Below are 20,291 nucleotides of genomic sequence, written 5' to 3'. Positions count from 1 at the left end.
AATGTAAACTAGCTCGGTGCCTGGCTCATACTGGGTGCTCACATAAATATTATTAATAATCATAATAATCATAACAAGTTATGCTTGTTATTTTTAATTCACATTGAAACCTTGACATGCATATTTTGGGTGGCAAAATTAACCCTTACTCTTTTAAAATATTTAGCAAAAAGCAAAGTAACGGACAGTGCTGTTCTGTAATACTTCAATGTGGACCCTGCTATGTTAAGTTTAAAGCCCTGTTGTCAAAATTTCATTTTTGGAAATAAAGACCTGTGTGACCCAGTCTAAGGAGAATGCATTTTAGTCCCAATTCTCTGCAGTAGGAGCTCAAGGAGTGTTTTTTCAGCACCTGCCTGGGGCTCTTCTGGGCCTTATACAAACTTAATTTCCCTGATCCTTGTAGCATTTCCGTAATTGTTGGCCATGACTTTTTATCCCCATTTTGCAGCAGCTGAGGAAATGAAGGCTCAGGTGACAAGATGAGTGAGTGTGAAAGTCATTTATAATAATGATAGAAAATAATAGACTAAAGTTAAATTTTGAATCAGTATCTACAAAAGCTAGGAAAATAAAGCAGGGTCAATATGAACACTTTGGAAGGATTATTGAAAAATGAGACTCCCTATCTTAAGTGTGAATGTCATCTCATTCGTCTTTCAGCCTGTTAACTATGAAAAGCGTAAGTTTCATTTTTCAAAGGCTGCATTTTACTTTTCGTGATTTTCACTGAAAACTTATGAACTTCAGTATTCTAGTGTTCCAAAGATACGACTTAAGACACTTTAGCAGTTAGTTGTCTGTCAAATGTTTTTAAGCCCTTACAGGGCAGGCATATTGTGCAATAATTACAGACATAAAAATGGACGTTATTTTGACTTGAAGGATTCATTTTAGTGTTTAAAAAGCTCTATAGTGTGGTTGTAAAATAGCAGCTTTGATTTCCACACACCTGGATTCAAACCTTGGATTCGGCTTTGAGACCCCACTTTATTTCCATTTCATTTATCAAGTTCTGCATATTCTTTCCCCCTTATTACATTTCAAAGCAAATGTCATTTCTTCCTTGAAGCCTGCCGTGATGTCACCCTCTGATGTGTAGTTTCTTCTATTACCTGGAACACGGCATTTAATCACAATTAAACTCACTTAGCCCACTACTGAATGTGATTTTTCAAAATTTAAAAGCAAATATCTCTATTCCACTATGAGACAATGACCATATCTTGTTCATCAATATCTTCTTACCACCTAACACAGTACCTGGCACAATGTAGGTACTTTGCTTCATGAGTTTGTGAGGGGAATTGCTTTGATTATGGTGGACCTCATTTTTGAGACCAGAGATAACACTTCTTTGTAATATTCAAAGACTAAATTGAGAAAAGAAGAAAGAAAAAGCCAAGTGTTAAAATAATCTTGAAATTATGTAGTTACTGTAGGCTTTGTTATTCTTGGCCTGCTAAAAAGTGACTCAAGGTTAAGCTAGACTCTTTTAGTTCACAAATGAGCACTCCCCTTCCAGTGTTAATAGATTTTTGTTGGTAGTTTTATTTTAAAAGACCATGATGAACCTAACTGAATAAGGATCAAATGAATGCCCCCAACCGAGATCTGTCCATGACTTTTTATATTAAGTGAATTTTCTCCCCCCTGGCTACCATTGTGAGTCACTGTAGGTTTTAAAATTCAAAGTAGTGAACACTAGAGTTTGTAGTGCGTAGTGTTCCTGTTTTTCTTTTTCTTTTTCTTCTTTTTTTTTTTTAGGAATATGAGATCACCACGCATGTAAAACACACCCAAGAGTAAAGCAGTAAAGGGAACCCTGTTTAATAGTCATCTAGATAATGAAGTGGAAAGTTTGTGTCTGAGTTGCTCAGAATCTTCCATTTGCCTTGTGATGACAACAATCATGCTGTAATCTAGAAATTACGAGGCTGTCCCCTCATGCTGAAGGCTTTGGGGTTTCCACGGGTCAAGTTGAAAGAGCACTGAGGAGGTGCTTATTGAAATGTCAGTTCAGGAAGGATTTTATAATGACAAAAACTCAGATTAGCTTTAATATTGCAATACCTTTTTATCATTTTTGAGTGTTTCTTTTAGTCTTTATTTAAACTTTATTGAAAGTTTTCTTGTCAGCAAGCAGTGCTTAGTTGTGACCCTCCTCCAACTGCCTAAAACAGAATACAGTTTTTAGTTATTGTGAGAAAAAAGGCAAAATGGTCATTAAAATTTTGAGATTGCTTTGAGCAGTGATTATTATTTAAATCTTTTTAATGCAATGAAATATGCTAAATTGTACAGATCTGTGCTTTTTAAAAACAAGCATTTGAGACTCATATATTTACAATTATTATTTAGGTTGATTGTTCAGGTAATATTTAACAGGAATATTTAAGTGTGTAACCTCAAGGATAGATGAAAGTTCCATAATGCAAAACTTTTAGCTATTTAGGAAATGAAATGCCTATATGTACATTAGAAATCTTTTATTATAATATGTAAATTTACACTTTTTGTCCAACTCTAACTTCAGGATTATTTTTTGTACCTCATATAATACATTCCAATTGACTCATATATCAATTTTTTTGAGTAGCATAAGTAAATTTAGTTCATCTGCCTATTTATATACTTTAAATAGACCAGTGTAAACAGATTCTTATCTTCCATATGTTGAAATGTTTTAGTAAAGTAAAGACAAAACTGCCTAGTCAACAAAGATGGCATTGAATTGCACTGTTTTGGAAAAAAAAGTTAAGTGAACTAGATGCCTGTTAATCTGGTTCTTTAAATATCATAAACAAAAGTATCAGAATGTGTTTCCAAGGACAAAGGCGGAGTTTTCCGGGCTTTGATTGGTTGCTGCCTTGTCCTGTCCCACGGCCATCCTTAATTGGCTTTGGGTAGATTGGGATCACATAAGCAGGGTGACATTTATTGCTTTCCTAGTTGTTTCTTTGCACTGAGGCCTGAGATTCCCAAGGAGTAACTGTAAAAGAGTTCTTTCCTTTTGTCTATGATCTACGAGAGGGGATCATTCTAAGAAGAGCAGGCATGAGTTTGAGTGCGAGAAGAGTCACTCTGCCTGCAATAACGCCAATAGTTCTACAGAAGAGGGTATGTGGCTGCTTTTTTTTTTTTTCTTTTTCTGGCTGGTTTTTCTCCCCCGCCACGTTACTGTGTTTATTAATATATGAGAAACTTTAGTTACATATCCTGAGAGAGGCTGTAATTCATTGAGGCTACAGGTAATTAAAGGATATATTATTGGAATTAGACTAGGGAGAAAAAACATGCTGCGCCAGAACATCTCTGTAGTAAAAAAGCTCCACGTAAAAGCAGTTTGGTCTCGATTTCAGGGCATTGTGATTAAGAGACTGCATTGAAGCTTTTTCTTTCCTCTTTTTTTTGTCCCTCTGCTGTAACTTCAGGCCCCTTTGCCTTTAGTTCATTAGGGAATCTGCTAGCTATTATGTTTTATATTTGTTTACTGAGGAAGTTTTTTGTTTTGTTTTGTTTCACTATAATTTATAACACATCCATCTTCATTGTTGAACGGACTGTATAATTGTTTTACTGTTTAAACATATGGCACCAGTTTATTATCCTCTGGTTTCTACCCATTTCTATTGAGTTTCTCCCAATTTGTTTAAGAAAAACTTTCCATTAAATTTCCCTGTGAAAGGATTTTCTGTTAATTATTAATGTAACCATTTCTGAGTATGAAAATATCTATTAGTTTTTTGTAAAGATTATTTTTATGCCTTACTTGCAGTAGTGTATTTTATAAGATAATAAATACACCGTATAATGAAGCCTTTAAGTAAAGCTGAATATACTAAATTTCTCTTGTGAATACACTAAATAACAGCATTATATTGAACTCTTTCAAGAATCAAATCCGTTGCATAGAAAAAGAAAGCACCGAAACATATTTTTGGCAATATTCTTTCTGAGTGGTTTTGGTGACACTAGAAACTGTAATGTTTATTTCCATACCTGACTTTTTTAGTTAACTGTTAGTTAATTATTATTGTATTCCATTAAGTTAAAGGTCATGGTTGAATTTATTTGAAAATGACAACTCTAACAATTAAGGTTTTTTGGTTTGTTTTTTTTAGAAAACGAGTGTCTTTTTTATAGTTTTTAATTTTTCGGTTTTCAAATTTTCTTATCCAGTCCACCATTTATTCACCAGAGACATTTTACTTGGCGTTGGAATAGTATATGGTAATTTTGTCAAGATTTGTCCTTTATCTTTCTTGATGCCTTTCTCTCATGTTAAACAAATTTAATTAAAGATATTTTGCTTTGAGTTTGAATCTTTATTTGGATTTAGACTTAGCAGTGCATTAATAATGACCATATAGGTTTCCTGATTCATTGCGAATGTGAAAAAATATATTAATATGTATCAAATCTATGTTGTTATGTTTGAGTTCTTCTTTATCCAGTTAATATTGCAGTTTAGATTGACCAAGAAATGTTCATCATACGGTGTTTTTGGACAACATGTTGGTCTGATGGAAAGCATACCACCTGGTCTGTTCGTTTACTAGCTGTGTGAGTGACCTTGGGCAAGTCACTTGAACTCTCAGTCATTACTTTCTCACCTGTAATATAATAGCTGAGAGATTTTCATTAAGTGCTCTCTTCAGCCTCATTTGCATCCATAATTATGTGAATCAAATACTATAGTTTGTGTTTTCATAGTTATAGTAAACCATTTCTTATTTTCTTAGAGTATAAAAAGCTAAAAAATGATGCTATCAGTTTCAAGGACTTTAAGCAATTAGTCTAGGGGAAATTGTTATGAGTAAAACTTGGCTAGAAAATAGCTTCTAGCACTGACTAGTAAGTAGCAAACCAAGGTTATTCTGGAAAGCCGTGATTAGAATTGATGTTAGTTCTGAGCTGCCACTAGACACATCACTGTGATTTCTCTTGGTCTTTTTATAATAAGCTTCTTGCCAGGTTTCTGTTATAATAATTACATAAGTCCAAATTCCCTGAGCCCAAATCTGTGTTATTCCCTAACACTGAGTACACGAATTAAATGTTCATATAATTTAGCACATTATGACTTGCAGAAAGTACTTAGGCCATTTCTTTCACCTGATATTTTGACCGCCAAAGGATCCATCATCTATAATATTGTTCTGAAAATGTTAGTGTCTCTTATTTTTGGAATTGGCTATTTTTCTGACTAAAAAACATCCATCTGCTCTGGCTACACCACGTTTTTTATTTTATTTTTCCCCCCAAATAGGAAATGATTCCACACTTGTAATTAACTTGTCATTTTCTATATGCACCGTTATTCGGTGATCTTACAAATCAGTTACAAACATTTCTTAGAGGATTTTGGGGGCAGCTTCTCATTTTCCCAAGAAGGCAGGTGCTTTTCCCACAGGTTTGACATAAAGTTTGCTCATCCTGAATGAGTAGCTCTTGCAAAATAATTTGCCAACTGGAATCCTAATCATTTGAAATGCTAAGGGTATTTCTGACAATGCTTAGTAGCACTAGGGAGTGCATTTTCCATCAGCTAACATATCTGACCTAAATGGCCGTTAAGAGTCTCCTGAGAGTGGTTAGGAACTTGAATTTTAACTATGGCTGTTAACATGGTATGGATCTTTTTTGGGGACGATCAAATACACTTTGATCTTTGAAGAATAGAGTATTTTGGTAGACTCTCAATCGAGCACATTGGAAATAAATTTTTGGCTTCCTTTAATTTTATGTAGAACTGATTTCCTTGATTCTTAGCGAATCAAGGTTCTAGTGAAGAAGGTTTCATCATATCTTCCAGAAATTATCACTAAAGGTTCTGAATGAATCCTTTATTTCATAGCATTTTTCTCAGATAACTACTAGGTTATTCCTTTTTTTTTTCCCTTCAGATGAGAAGACTGAGTTTCTTGGGGGTGGAGTGACTTATGCAAGGTCACCCAGAAGGTCAATGGCAAAGTTAGAAATAGAATCTAAGTCTTGTGACTTCCAGTGAGTTTCTCCTGGATACGTGTTACTTCCTGAAATTAATATGTTAATGAAATTGCCTTATGGTGTGTATAATTGCCATTCAACTTCTAGTCTGGAATTACCTTAGACAAATCCTTTCATCTTCATCTTTACCCAGCTCCCCATATGCTTTAGTATTGAAAACATTTTATTCAGAAAGCAGTTGTAAGCAACAAAGTGAGTGATTTTGTGTGTGTGTGTGTGTGTGTGTGTGTGTGAGAGAGAGAGAGAGAGATTGAGAGAGAGAAAGAGAGAATGAGAGAGAATGAGAGAGAGAGAGAGGGAGAAAGACAATTAATTTATATCCGGAACACTAGATGGTACATTGCATCAAGAAAACATTTTAAGGTCTCAAAAAAATTAACCAAAGACTTAAGCAGGGTAAAGTATAAATGAAGTACAATATAAAATACACATATTTTATTTTTATTAGAAAGGCTACAGGATCATAAGGCCAGATGTCCATATTCTGGTTTTGTGGATAGGAATCTTTCATGCCTCTATCAGATTAACATTGTTTTGCAAATTATGCTTACAAGCATTTCTGCATTCTTTATCCATACTACAGTTACAGAGGTGTTGATAAACACACAAGATCCCAAAGGGTCTTCTGAACTCTCAGAGAAGAAAGGGATAACTTTTAGAATATATTTTTCTTAAGAGTCATATCCTTTTTAAAAATCTCAAATTCATGAGTATAATATGGAGCAATGCCATTTATCAAAAGATTCAATTCCTCTTCTGTACAAGAGAATAGTTTGTTATATTCATTTCCTTCTTCATACACTTAGAATCATTGCTATGTTTTTCAAATTGATTTTTGTGAAAAATGAAATAGATCATATCATTCTTTTGTTCAGAAACTTAAATATGTACAAAATCTGTCCGAACGTATGTAACAGTCAGGGCCTGGATGCACTGTAGTTTCTCTAGCTTCACCCGAAGCCTCCTCTCTGGCATTGTTTTTTTCTCCCTGTGCTCCAGTGTTTGCTGTTTTTCCCTCTGTACTTCAGCTCCCAGTCTTTTGCTCAGTGGTCTATGGATAACTTCAGGCTCCTATTTGCTTTTCCAAAGGTTGTTTATTGTCTGTGCCCCAGCTCAAGCTGTGGTACCATCTTGGAACCTTCTAAGATTCTTTCTCATTTATCTTAATGTTATCTTGATTCAGTATCAGTGGACTTGCCTTTGTTACTCCTTTCTCAATTCAGTAACTCCGGTCATGTGACATCAATTTTATTATTACCTTTTATGAAATTTAAGTCTTATTAACTATCCATAGGTGTGTATCTTATGGTTTCTGGCTTTTCAGATTTGACTTTACGTCTTTTCTGTGTATCTTGTGTATTTTTTATGTATCTTATACTATTTAGTTCTCAAATTTTGTCGCTTTTTGTCTTACAACTGGATTTTAAAACTGTAAGGGAAAGTCTTTTCAGACAAAGTGCTTTGTCAGTTACAGGTTGAATTTCATTTCATGTAACCATAAAACTCAAAAGACAGCGTATTAAACAGGGAAGAGATTTATTTTTCTTTTACTTTACAAGAAGAATCAGTCCAAAGCTAATGTAGCAGCTGCATAACGTCCTGAGGCAACTAAGCTCCTGCTTACTTTCTATTACATCCTTCTTAGTGTGGTTCCCTTTTCCTTTTATGGGAAGATAAATGCAAATCTGCCGTCAGTCATCCTGTTCACATTGCTGGCATACAAATGGGAAAGACCTAGGGCATGCCATCGTTCTGTCAGATGTTCAAGTGCCACCCTGAAATAACCAGGAGCTTCTGCTTACATCTTACTGACCAGGATTGTGTCACGTGGTCAACCCTGGACACAGGGAAGCCAGGAAATGTAGGCCTTGAGCTTGACACACTGCCCTCCTCATCAGAATCAAGATTCATTAGGAGTGGAGAGGGGAAGGGTAGTGCCTGGTGGGCATCTAGCCATCTCTATTACAAGTGCCTTGGACAGAATTGGCATTTGATATATGTTTACCTTGGATTTGTATTAATGCCCTGCCAGATATGAAATATGGTTATGCTGTCTGAACAAATGTATCCCATTACTTGTATGAAGATAGCAGACGGAGTGCTTAGTAGGGAGAGAGCAGGTTTCCTGAGTAAGGGAAGGTAATGGAGATCCACAGGTAGCGCCCTGAGTTCAGGTGGCTGGCAGGCTTGGAAGGTGGTCGTGAGTCTTGTTATTGCCATTTACCCAGAGTTCTCATTCTTGCCAAACCTTGATCTTTCTTCTGCCCTTTTCATCTTTATACAGGGTGACTTATTTGCATATTGACCCAGGAAGGGTACCAAACAGATGAATGGTTTTTGTGTTTTCACAAAATGTTTTCTTTGCTGAGAAGTGAGTTTTCAGGAAGTGCGATGGAGTCGAGATTGTGTGTTTTGGAGCCAGGAAGTCCTGAGTTTAAGCTCAGCTCTGTCACTGACCAGTCTTCTTTTAAACCTTTGTGAGAATCCGTTTTTCTGTCTTGGGGATAATGAGGCTTCCCTACAGAACAGTTGTGAGGGTTAAACTGGATAAATATTTAACAGTACTTGCCATATAGTAGAAGCTCAACAAATGTGAATTCCTTTTCCCCCCCTCATCTGTAAAATGGCATGTTTTGCTAGTTTCACAGTTTAAAATCTCCCAGCTACTATGAATTTAAATTTTTTGTTCCCTGTCCTATTAAGGTGGTTACATAAAAATGTCCATGTGGCAAATGAATCATATAAAAAGTAGTTGTCCTTGATATAATGCAGCCAGGGAGAGAAAGATAATATGCCTTTCAAATCCTTGTTCCCTTTGCTCCCTTTCTATAACTTTGGGTGGATTCTAATTTGAATTTAAATCTAACTATTATATGCTGATAAGTGGTGCTAAGTGATAATAGGGGGGTTAGATTATTTCTCCTTTTACTATCCTAGGGAGTATCCGGCAGGGACTCCTGGGTCATATATTTGAAAGAGGTAAAATTGTGTCTAGTGTTTAGACATTATTTCATTAGACAAAGGTGATGCTACTGGATATAGCTATATGGTGGCAGGGGATATGTCACTTTTGATCATCGCTGGGCTCAGTGCTCAGCACAGGGAAGGTACAGAGTTGATATATAATTACCGTCAGTTCAATAAGCACAATTGAAAAAACAAACAAACTCCATCTTGCTGCTATGGACAATTTGGTGTACTCATTGCCCACCCCACACACCAATAAAAATAAAAACAGCTATAATGTGTTCAGCCCTGATTACAAATTCTCATTAATCCTCATAAGAACTGTGCACAGTTGGTGGAGAAACCCAGTTTTGGATGAGGAAAGTGGGGTGTGGAGAAGTTAAGTATCTTATCCAAGACACGCTGCTAATAAATGATGGAGGCAGGACTGAGCTCCAGGCCTGCTCTGCCAGCACAGGAAGCTGCTTCTTACAATCGCATGGGCACACGTATGCCAGCCGCAGAGCTGCCACCACGGCGCAGCGGCACTGCTCTCCTCTCACCTGTAATCTACTCATTGGACAGTCTTGAACCTTTCTGCCAATATGCCTTTTGCTCTCCTTGTTATTTTTCCCTTGTTCACTCAATCTCAAAGACATCGTGACTAAACTGTGTTAGAAGTAGTTAGAGCGCAGTGGGACTGTAGGAGTCTCTTGGGTCTTACTCATAAATGCCTTATTGACTTTCAAACATTTATTATAATAATCTCTAACATTAATTGAGTGCTATCAGTTTGTCAGCATGTGGTCCATTTTACAGTATGAGGAATCTAAGGCTCATAACTGATAAGCCGGTGGTCTGGGTTTGGCTCACAGCGGACTCCAGGGCCCATCACAGCCATGAGCACCTGGATGAATCCCCATGAGAACAGGAACTGGGCCCCATATTATGCTGTAAACTACAGTGCCTGGTTCACGTTTGGCAAGCAAGACAGATTAAAAATAGCCGGCTGATTTAACAGTCTCAGACTCTTACTTGGGGCAGTCTTAGAGCTGGCTTTCCTGGCTGTGCTCCAGCACCCTAAGCCAAATCTAGAAAATACGAATCTCTCTTTGGCAGAAAAGAGAAGCAAGATCTTTGGTAATTTCAGATATTAAACCCTCTGAAAGGATAATGATTTTCTACCCCTGTAGGATATTAAAAATGATTGCTCTTAAGACAGTTCCAAAAGAGAAATTAAAAAACCATTTTGGCAAGAACAGCATTTCAGAAAGTGATTATATCTTCCTAATTGGACATGCATATGTGGACATATACATTCGATTGTGTTTGTGAAAAATATCAGGAATATCATTTCATAGTTTTGGAAGTCAAATTAGTTTGGATGGTTCTATCAAGATTTGAAGAAAAATTTTGACATCAGCATTCTAAATGCCAGGGAGAACCTCCAGCTTCAGATTCCTGCTGAGGTGAGTGAGTGAGTGAGTGTGTGTGTGTGTGTTCCTGATTATATATATATATACAGCATATGCCAATATTCCTCTTATTGAAGTTTAAGGTAGAGGCATGATTTATCTTAACAATTCAAAAAGTTAAGAATATTTAGGAATAGATTTAAACTTTGTTAAAAGCTTGTAATTATATTAAGCAGGACCTCTGTAGGGTTAACTGTTAAAGTTGTAATTTTCAAAACATATTTTACTTTCTCTATTTGCATCCACTGAAAAATAGAGACTCCCTCTGCTGGCTATTTCATATATGCAATTTTTCTGTCAAGTTATGCTGAGAAAAGTGAAATGCAAAAAAAAAACACCCTTTTTTGACATTCAAAAAACGAGGTGCTTTGGGACATATGTGCATTTTTATGTTCTAGTGTTTAGTTATTTAATAGTTTTTTCCAAGATGGTGTATAGAAGCAGCAGCTTAAAGTAGGGTGAAAGTCGGATGAGCAGAGTAGAAAGGGCAGGGTCAGGTAGGAACTCAGAGACAGGCTTCCACGGCTGGCTCTGCCAGTGACCAGCCGGAGATCCTGGGCAAGTCACAGCCTTTCCAGCCTGGCTTCTTCTTTTGTAAAATCGGAGAATTTTAGTGGATGTTCTCCAAAACCCTTCTGTTAGTATTTTATGATTCTAACAATATTGATTTCATTTCTTTTAAAGGAATATGCTTTATATATGTTTTATACTGATATCAATAAATATTTAGAAAAATGAAGCAAAGGTAAAATTACAAAAATGGATATACATTATTTGTTCCTAGTATAGTCTTAGGTCTAGAAAGTGATATTTTGTATGCTATTATAAGTTTGTCAAATAATGCCCCCAAATATTCCAGAAAGACTGAACACAGCAAATTTATGGCGTCTGTGGCACCTTAAATTACAAGAAGCATAATTATTTTATATGTTTCCAATTAAACTGTGACATACCGTTGACGATGAATTACACCCAAATTTCAGTGAAGTTAAGTGTGAAAAAGTGTGCTTTTAAAAATCAGTGAAATAAGGTAGTTCCTAAAAGTGCTTGAGCCAGCCAGCTCAAGAATCGTGATAAAGTCTGATATGTCCTGGGCTCTAATAAATGTTATTTCCTCTCCTCTTCTCGCTTTTAATCACTTCTTCCTTCCCCCTCCCCCAACTTGTCCTTTCTCACTGTGAAACAATTTTTAACTTTTTTGCTTAGACATGTCTGATGGTTATTTTGGGAATAAATGATTGCTTAAAAACTGAAATGAGATACTGGAATAACACTGTGTCCAACATAAGCATGACCAGTGGCTTTTTTTTTTTTTTTTTGCTTTAAATATGAATAAGCATTAGCACTTGTGAAGGTTTTTTCACTTCAAAGATGAATTAATCAGCACTGGCATCTTCACAGGAATTGCATAAGTTTTAAAAACACTGAGGCTTCAGAGAACACTCCTTTGATGAAGTCATTGGAAACTGTGGGATTTGTGATGTGACCCTCTTTATTATTCATACTGGATTGAGGTCCTAGGATAACATGTATATATACTTATGTATAGTGAGTGTATATGTGCATCCATGGCTTAGGATATTTTTAAACTTCATTTTCAATGTTTACCTTCTTTTATAAATGAAATTGGAGCTGTTTCTTTTGCCATATTTTTCTACCACATAACAGAGCAAACTGAAAGGGCTTCCAATTTCTCTCTTTGTAAAATTGCACCCCCAGTTGAGTGAGCTTCTTTCTACCCTCAAGGGAGAAAAGAAGCCCTTGGAAGGAGCAGTCTGCAAGAATCTTGGCCTGAGGCAAGAACAGAAAGGGGAAGATCTGAGTAGGGGAGAGAGGAGAAGGGCTTTAAGGAGACTTTGTGGGTCTCCTTTGCCTGCAGACTGTCTTTCTTCTCTTGGTTGGAAGCCTAGACGGGGCATGATTCGGCAGTGTCACTGATCCCAGCTGCCAGGTGTGGCAGTGCTAAACCCCTGCGCTGCCAAGTTTGGGGCACTTCCAGTAGTGAGGCCGTACTGGGCCTCTTTGGCCTGGCCTGATGCTGGCTGGGAAACAAATTAATACATCATAAAACTCTATCTACCCTTGCATTTGAATTTATATCCAGAACTTATGGAAGACCTGTATGGATCCCCAGTAACATAGGTCCTTTAACTCTGAATTGGTTGTCTCTATCCAGGCATGCTCTGTAATTTCCCCATTGAAATGTAATAACATGCAAATGTATACCATTCAGAGTTTTTACAGAAGTGGAGTGGGGGTGATCCATCTTGTGACCTTCAGGGTTGTGGACCAACTGAAAGAGCCTGGGTCCGTGGTGGCCTGATGGAACTGCCTCACCAGCCCCCGAGCTGTCCACTTCTGGTTTCAAATGGGAGAAAAAAATAAATAAACCTCAATTTGGTTAATAAGCCAGTGTAGGGTAGCTTTTCTGTTACTTGTAGCTGAACCTGTTTCTCAATGATTAAGTCACCATGTGGCCATTTATCCTTATTCTCTTATCTCTTTGTAATCATATTCTTGTAAAACAGTCATTTAGAGCTTAATGCTCTATCTTCAACCATTGAAGAAGGTACCCTGTCACTTGTATATCTTAAAAAGGATCCCCTATTGTAGTGGCCCCCTCTCTAGTTGTGTTTATGGAAACCAGTGTTCAGCAGTTCTGGATGCAGATACCTTTCATAGGCACCTGTGATGCCTCACCTGGTCCTCATAACTTAGTCCCTCTGATGTTGGCAAAGTGCGTTGTTTACTGTTCTGTGCACATTTTTTACTGTCAGGCCTTCGTGTCTTTGCTCATAATGGTTGTCCCACACAGGTGTCTTCCTACTTTTTTTTTTTTTAATTCTCATGGAATCCCAGACTTGAAACGTGCCATAGAGGTCTCCTAATCCACCTTTGTTCAGTTCACAAATTTCAGGAAACCTTAACCTATGTTTTCTCTTTGGTTCATGTGTATCACTTCTCCCCTAGAGATTTTCAAACCCTGGGAGGTTTCAGAGCTACTGTTTTGGAATCTGTAACATTGTCTCCTACCAGCTACGCATGATGGTTTCCTTCATCACTAAAAATGTTTCTGATGGCCCACTATGTGCCTGGCCCTGTGCTAACTGCTGGGGGTATGATGGGAAGCAAACGTGGATGTCATCCCTGCTGTCATGCAGCGTTCTGAGTAGTGGAGGCCCGTGCATAGTAATTACAAAGCTGAACATCCACGTACATGGAATAGAGAGCCTGGGCCCACACTGGGAGGGTCATTGAACGCTTCCTTAGTGGTTTATCTGAGGGATGACAAGTAGAAGGTGGAGAAACACTGTCTGAGGCAGCAGGAACAGTATGTGCAAAGTCCTGTGTCTGTCAGGAAAGGATAGAGCCATCTCAGGAAACTGAGGGAAAAAATATATGGTTGGAGTTAGAGAATAAGGAAGGGATTATGGGGAGTAAAGCTGAAAAGGGGGCGTAGGTATATGGAATGGACCTCTTTGTGTCAATCAATTCCTGTAATTCTGATATTGGTGACAATATCTATATTGAGTTAATATCTTATAACTAATCAAGTATGTATTGTCATGCTCCAATCAAATGCGTTGTTGAATATCTCAAAAGAGAATTTGACTCCCATGCTAACTGATTTCTCTAAACTATGTACTATTTTGCTCTTAAGTAAGTATTTGACAGCTAGCAAAATGATACAGGATGGTAATAAAGAAGCAACAGCTTTTCTTGAGCTGTTAGAGTCTTTTGGAACAGCCTTTGTTTTTAAAATATAACATTTTGTTAGAGATTTAGAATAAGTAATAATGAATACATTATTTTCCATTCCCTTCAAGGGAACACATGAAGTTGCTTAATTCAAAATATCTAAGAATGTCTCCTCTTATCGTAGGACACTGTGTTCCTTATTTAGAAGAATGTCCAGGGCTATTTAGAATAGTCCAGGGCTACTCTGACCTCGATATAAAAATATTTCACATGTCTTAAGTACGTTGCCTATCTGTTAAAAATATTAGAAACATTAAAAGATGGCTTTAAAATCCTACTGTGCTTGGATGGTAAACTATAAAGAACTGTAGAATTAAGTTTTTTTCTGGGACCTACTGTGTTTCCCCGAAAATAAGATGTAGCTGGGCAATCAGCTCTAATGTATCTTTTGGAGCAAAAATTAATACAAGACTCTGTCTTATTATTATATTATGTAAGACCCAGTATTATATTATATTATATTATATTATATTATATTATATTATATTATGTTAAAGACTTGGTCTTTTATTGTATTAAAATAAGACTGGGTCTTATATTAATTTTTGCTCCAAAAGATGCATTAGAGCTGATTGTCCATCTACGTCTTATTTTCAGGAAAACACGGTAGTTGAGAGCAAATTTCTGTGGGCTTTGTCCTTATTTTTATTTATTTATTTATTTATTTATTTATTTATTTATTTATTTCAGGTGTACAAAGCAATGTACGTAATAGTTAGACATTTACACCCCTCACAAAGTGATAATGCTCCTCCCCCAACCTACTACCCTGATGACATTGATAGAGCTGTTACAGTTCCATTGACTCTATTCTTTATGCTGTGCTCCACATCCTGTGACCATATATATACATATTAAATTATAGTTGACATTCAGTATTACTCAGCTTTAGCTTCCAGTGTACACTGCAGTGATCAGGCATCCACCCTGTCCATGAAGTGGTCTCCCTAATAAGACAAGTGCCCATCTGACACCCTACATAATCTTTACAACATTATTGATTATATTCCCTAAACTGTGTTTCATATCCCCGTGGCAGTATTGTGGTTACCAATTTGTGCTTTCTAATCCCCTCACCTTCTCCCTCATATCCAGTCCCCTCCCATCTAGCAACCTTCAGTTTTTTTCTCTGTCTCTCTGAGACTGTTTCTGATTAGTTCTTTTTTCTATTAATTATATATAAACGACACATATATTTAACAGATATAATAAATGAAAATTTTTTTTCTGTTTAAAAGCTATATACTTTTCATCACAAGATCTTGGTATTTAAATGTGGTGTTTAAATTATTGTAAATTAAAAAGTAATAAGAATTAAATGTGGTATTTAAATGCAGTTAATTTAAAAATTAAATTTGTGCTCCTAAAATGGAAACCTTGACACAGAAGATAAGCACACCCCAACAGTCTTTTTCTTCCCCCTCCCTCACCCTCCCCTTCTCTCTTTCCCTCTCTCTCTCTCCCTGCTGAATGATTATCCCTCTTCTCTCCTTCCGTCTCTGGAGAAACAGGATAAATGGGGGAAAGCTCTCCAGTCAGTATCTAATTACTGACTATGGGGTCCAATGGCCCTTTCTGCTCAGTGTCATTGCCAAATGACCAAATGACAACCTGAGTTTCTTTCGAATATCCTAGTGTGAACCAGGTTAGAAAAGGACCTGGCTATCTCTTGCCATCACATTCCTGGGATTCACAGGCCAGAGGAGAAAGGCTGGCTGTTTAGCCCTCGCTCAATGCTTGCTTAAGGCTTTCCATATATTCTGCTCTGAAAATCAGAGTTGTCTGTGATTGTAGAGATAAATACTTGGTGTGCTATGGGGGCAAAGTGATGTATATTGAATCGACTTTCAAACTTGATCTCTCTGTTTGTTTTTCCAGAAATGGCCTTATATTTTAAATATTTTGTCTCTTTTAGTCTCAAGGTTTAGAGGCCTCAAGCCTTTTTCTGAAAAGTTAACCATTTCGTGCTGTCTATATTTGAACATTGTTGTGTCTACTGTTTTAAAAATGGGTTATGTTAATTAATCTCTTGCCTTCCCTTCCTTTTTATGGAGGGCAGGCTAGGGGAGTTGAGGTATAAAGTGTAGAGACTGCCTTGATAAGGATACCAGCCAAAACAGAGATCGGTTCCGCCCACATCTCAGTGGACCGCCTGCAGGGGCTGCTGTGTCTGTACAGTACGTTTTCGTTGCTTATGATATCTGCTCCCAGAGCAGTGTTTGAAGCTGTAAACCACTCCCAAGGCCAAGGTTGTCTGAGTGTCAGAATTTCAGCAACACGAAGGGCTTCCCGAACATAGCCTGTGTGTACACTGTTGGCTGTTCTTGGGTGCTCTCTCTGTTTATGCTGGTGGGGATGTTATAGACCAACTGTATCAGTGCATTTCTCTCTTACTAGGCAAGTATTTGTCCACTGGTGAAACAAATACAGTTCCTAGTCATCTTTAGGGTCCAGGCGGGATTTCTTGCTGCTGGTGTACAGTTTCAAATGATCTTCTAGATAAATTGATATAGTTAATATTCTCCTTACCCTGTTTTTCACTTTACAAAGTAATCTGTGAATTTGGCCACTGACCTTGAGATACATAATATCCATTTATTAAATAGCATGATAATACACGTATGATCTTCAAATCTCTTTTTCACCTCTCAGTATATGGAGCAAACAGGATACCAGTATTTTGCTCTAATGATTCTTAAGAACAGTTCTGCTATTTGGTTTTTACATGATCACAAAAGTTTTTAACTTAGTTTTAATTGATACTAGTCATGTATCTTTTCTGAAGATTTCTTTTCTTAAATAAGAAGTTTTAGTATAGTCATACTTTTGGCAAGAAGCATATTCAACTCTCCTAAAGAGTTAAGTCTTAGATTCACGTTCCCCTTTTCTTAAATTTTAAGGAGCAATAAATGGAAATAAAATTAGACTTTTAACAAAGGCATCCCATTGGCTAGTGTAAAGATTTTTCATAATTACTGAATTGATCTAAGAGATGACAAGGATTTACTGCCGTGGAATGTCAACCAAAATATAAATTTATCATTCATAGATAAATGTGTATTTTGGACAAATATCAGCATTAAATAGGATTTAAAAAAAATGAAATGGAGCTCCAAAAAAAGTGTTAAGTTTTTCTCTTAGCAGGTGTTATTTATATAAAAAATTAGTACATGTACCTATTCCAAAATTCTAAGTTGGCCTAGCCGTTCTAAAGTTACGTGTCTTGATTCTTGACAACTTATTTCTTTCAAATTTGCAGCAACAGTTTGAAGAAAATAGGCTTTCCTGATTGGTTACCTTTCTTTTTTCATTTTCCCCAACTTTTACCTCTTGCTCTTTTCTTGTCCTCTTCTTGAATTTGGCCTAAGCTTCAGAATGTCTCCAGTTTTTCATTTTCTTAGTCCCTCTGATATAAAAGATAGAGCATGACAAATAAGAGGCATGCTTCTGTCACCCCAGGTGATAGGAGTTTACTGTCAGAAATCCTGGGTAGTGAGAAAGTGCAAGGAGCCTATTCAGCAGCCACCAGGCCATTCCCAATTGCCCCATTTCTTGTGCAGCCCTTCTCGGAGGGCACTGAAATAGTGGATCCTCCTTGTCTCACATGATGGAGCAGCCCCAGGGTTGGCTTTTCTCGTCTTTTCAGGAATGGTTGTCTTCACGTGGCTTTTAGTAGAAGCACCCACTAATGTTTGATCCAGTCATTAACCACATGGATGTGTAGTGGACGGCATCCTTTGGTGCCCCGCCAGTTGTCTAGTACAGACACAAATAATGAAGGTACACATTTCACAACAGTCGCCTACTCAAATGCAGTCATGGGTGTCACTGAGATTGCCAGCAGCTCTCGGAGTCTCAGTGAACCACATGTGTTAACCACAAAATAAATGAACTGAAATAAAAGCTCAATCACATCTGATTTTGACAGTATATTTTTATGACCTTTTTCATATAACTTTATGGCTGCCTCAATGACTTTAAAAACTCAGAACTGCCCACTAGCAGCAACATTGAGTCAATGCTTACCTAGGATTATTTATATGAAGAAAAAGTATATCTGTTGCTCATTGAGAAGAATTTTAATTTCCTGAGTGTAAAAATTAAATTAGTCATATAATCTGTACCAAAATATTTTTAAATTGAAATTTACAAATATGCTTTGAGTACCTACTATGGTCAAAACACTTTGATCGGCTTTGCAGGATTACAAAGTTCATTCATTCCAAAGATCTTTATTAAGCCATGCACTGCCTTGGGCTAGGTCCCTAGGATTTGATGACAAATGGTGAACAAACAGGTTTTTCTTATAGGAGCTTACTAGTACAGGAGGAACTAGTACTAGTTGAGGAGGAAGACATGCAAATACAAAATAAGAGCAAATAAGAGGGGCACGTTACAAAGCCATGGGCCGTCAGGGAAGACTTTCTGGAAGAAGTGCCATGGAAACTGGGGCCAAGTAATAAGTAGGAATTTGCCAAAGAAAGCATATTGTTGGTGGTTGGGGCATGATTCCAAGCAAAGATACCTCACATGCAACTAAGGAAAAATGGGTTGCAAGTGGTTGTCATTTTTGGCTAGGATCACAGAATGATCTCTTCCATAGGCTAGGATGCTGGAGAGTGTGCATTCTAAGCAGTTTGGACTTTATCCCATGAGGTCCCACTCCCCTGGTTCTCTTCCTACCTCACTTTATCTTTCAGGCTTTCTTGCCTCGAGCTCACTGTTAAATATTGGAATTTCTTAGGTCAGCCCTAGATTCTTTTTTTTTTGTTACTGTTCTTTTTTTTCTCCCTTGTCAGATGTATTCATGTCCATGAGTTTGTTTAGCACTTGTAAGCTTGGTGATTCTGAAGTCAATTCTGTTTTAGGTTCTTCCATCTCTGTCATTACCGTCATGCTTAGCGCTGTGTTTCCTTAGGACTACGCTCCCTCTTTGCTGTTCCTGCCATCCCTGACTCCTCTTAATCCTCAGAACCTGCCAAATTCCTCCTTCAAGTCCCAGGGACTTTGCACAGCTTCTGCTCCCTTAGCCTGAAATGCTCTTGCCTTCTCCTTGCCTAACTCCTACCCACTCCTCCTTTAATTCTTGGCTTAAATATTGCTTTTCCCCAGGTGTCTTTTGGGCCTCTCCTAACCCCTATTTTATAATTTAGTGACTTGCTGTGCTTTTATTGTTTTTAATACTACTTACCTGCTAGACTTGAAGCTCTGTGAAGGTAACAACCATCTCTGTCTGTGATGGCTTTATATTAAATCACTGAGCAAATGACCTGTACCTTACTTGGGGTCTTAATAAACTCAATGAGCTGCTTGAGTTAGGACAATGAGGAGCTAATGAAGAGTTTTAATAACAGAGTGACCTGATTGGATTGGCTATTAGAAAGTTTATTCTGCTGTCGGTATGGAGAATGAGTTGGAGGAGTCCATGGCTAGAACTAGGGAGATAAGTAAGTGGGTGTTACCTCTACAAGCTCATGGCATCAGCACACATATGATAAAAACACAAAGAATTCAAGTGATCCTTGATCCAGGGGCTCAATGACAGTTTCAGAACTCTTTTCGTCTCTTGGCAAGGCTAACTCCATCTGGGCCCCATTTTCCCACAGTCTTTGTCTTTATGAATTGTAGCAGGTTTACCCCACATCTGCCCAGTAGAAAGGAGGGCTCACCCTATGGTTATGTGGACCAATACCAGATTGGTTCTGACTGGCTCTGATCAGGTAATATACCCATCTCTGAAGGAATCATTGTTGCCATGGGGATTCAAGGTGTTGATGGATCAGTCTGGATCACATGTTTTATCGGGAGTCGAGTCAGTGGTACACTGGAAAACTGGCTTAAAAAAAGATTTTTTTTAAAGGCCACTTTTGTAGTATCTGTCAATGTCTTTGGTATATGTACTCTCCCACCATGGCAGATTTCAAGATGCCTGGCTTGCAAAGTTTCTAAATTTTAACAATCAGTCCTTACAAGCTTGTTCCAGCAGCTCCAGCACACCATCTCTAGCTGAAGGTGGAGCAGCCAGAATCACAAAGACTGATGGTGAGGGGAGGGGTGGTGCTCTAAAAGGCAATCAGAATACTCTTAAAAGAGGGGTAA

The 20,291-nt window shown here is 37.5% G+C and overlaps 1 protein-coding gene across 3 annotated transcripts in view; it reads left to right on the top strand.

Annotated features, from left to right (window-relative positions):
* GRB14 (growth factor receptor bound protein 14) overlaps positions 1-20,291 on the top strand; it is a 115,488-nt gene that overhangs the window by 51,436 nt on the left and 43,761 nt on the right. Inside the window, exon 1 of one of the 3 annotated variants that reach the window (XM_088794688.1) lies at positions 2,921-3,120. The exons of the other annotated variants lie outside the window; for them this stretch is intronic. Coding sequence (XP_088650814.1) covers positions 3,058-3,120 — 63 coding nt within the window. The 5' untranslated portion in view covers positions 2,921-3,057. Of the gene's footprint in view, positions 1-2,920; positions 3,121-20,291 lie in introns of those variants that run through there. 3 annotated transcript variants of the gene reach the window in all.

This window comes from Rhinolophus sinicus, chromosome 17 (assembly GCF_057876585.1).
Source record: "Rhinolophus sinicus isolate RSI-liver-muscle chromosome 17, RSI-T2T, whole genome shotgun sequence".
In the NCBI taxonomy this organism is placed as follows: domain Eukaryota; kingdom Metazoa; phylum Chordata; class Mammalia; order Chiroptera; family Rhinolophidae; genus Rhinolophus; species Rhinolophus sinicus.
Note: the sequence above shows the minus strand (reverse complement) of the source record. Positions and strands in the feature narration are given on the sequence as shown.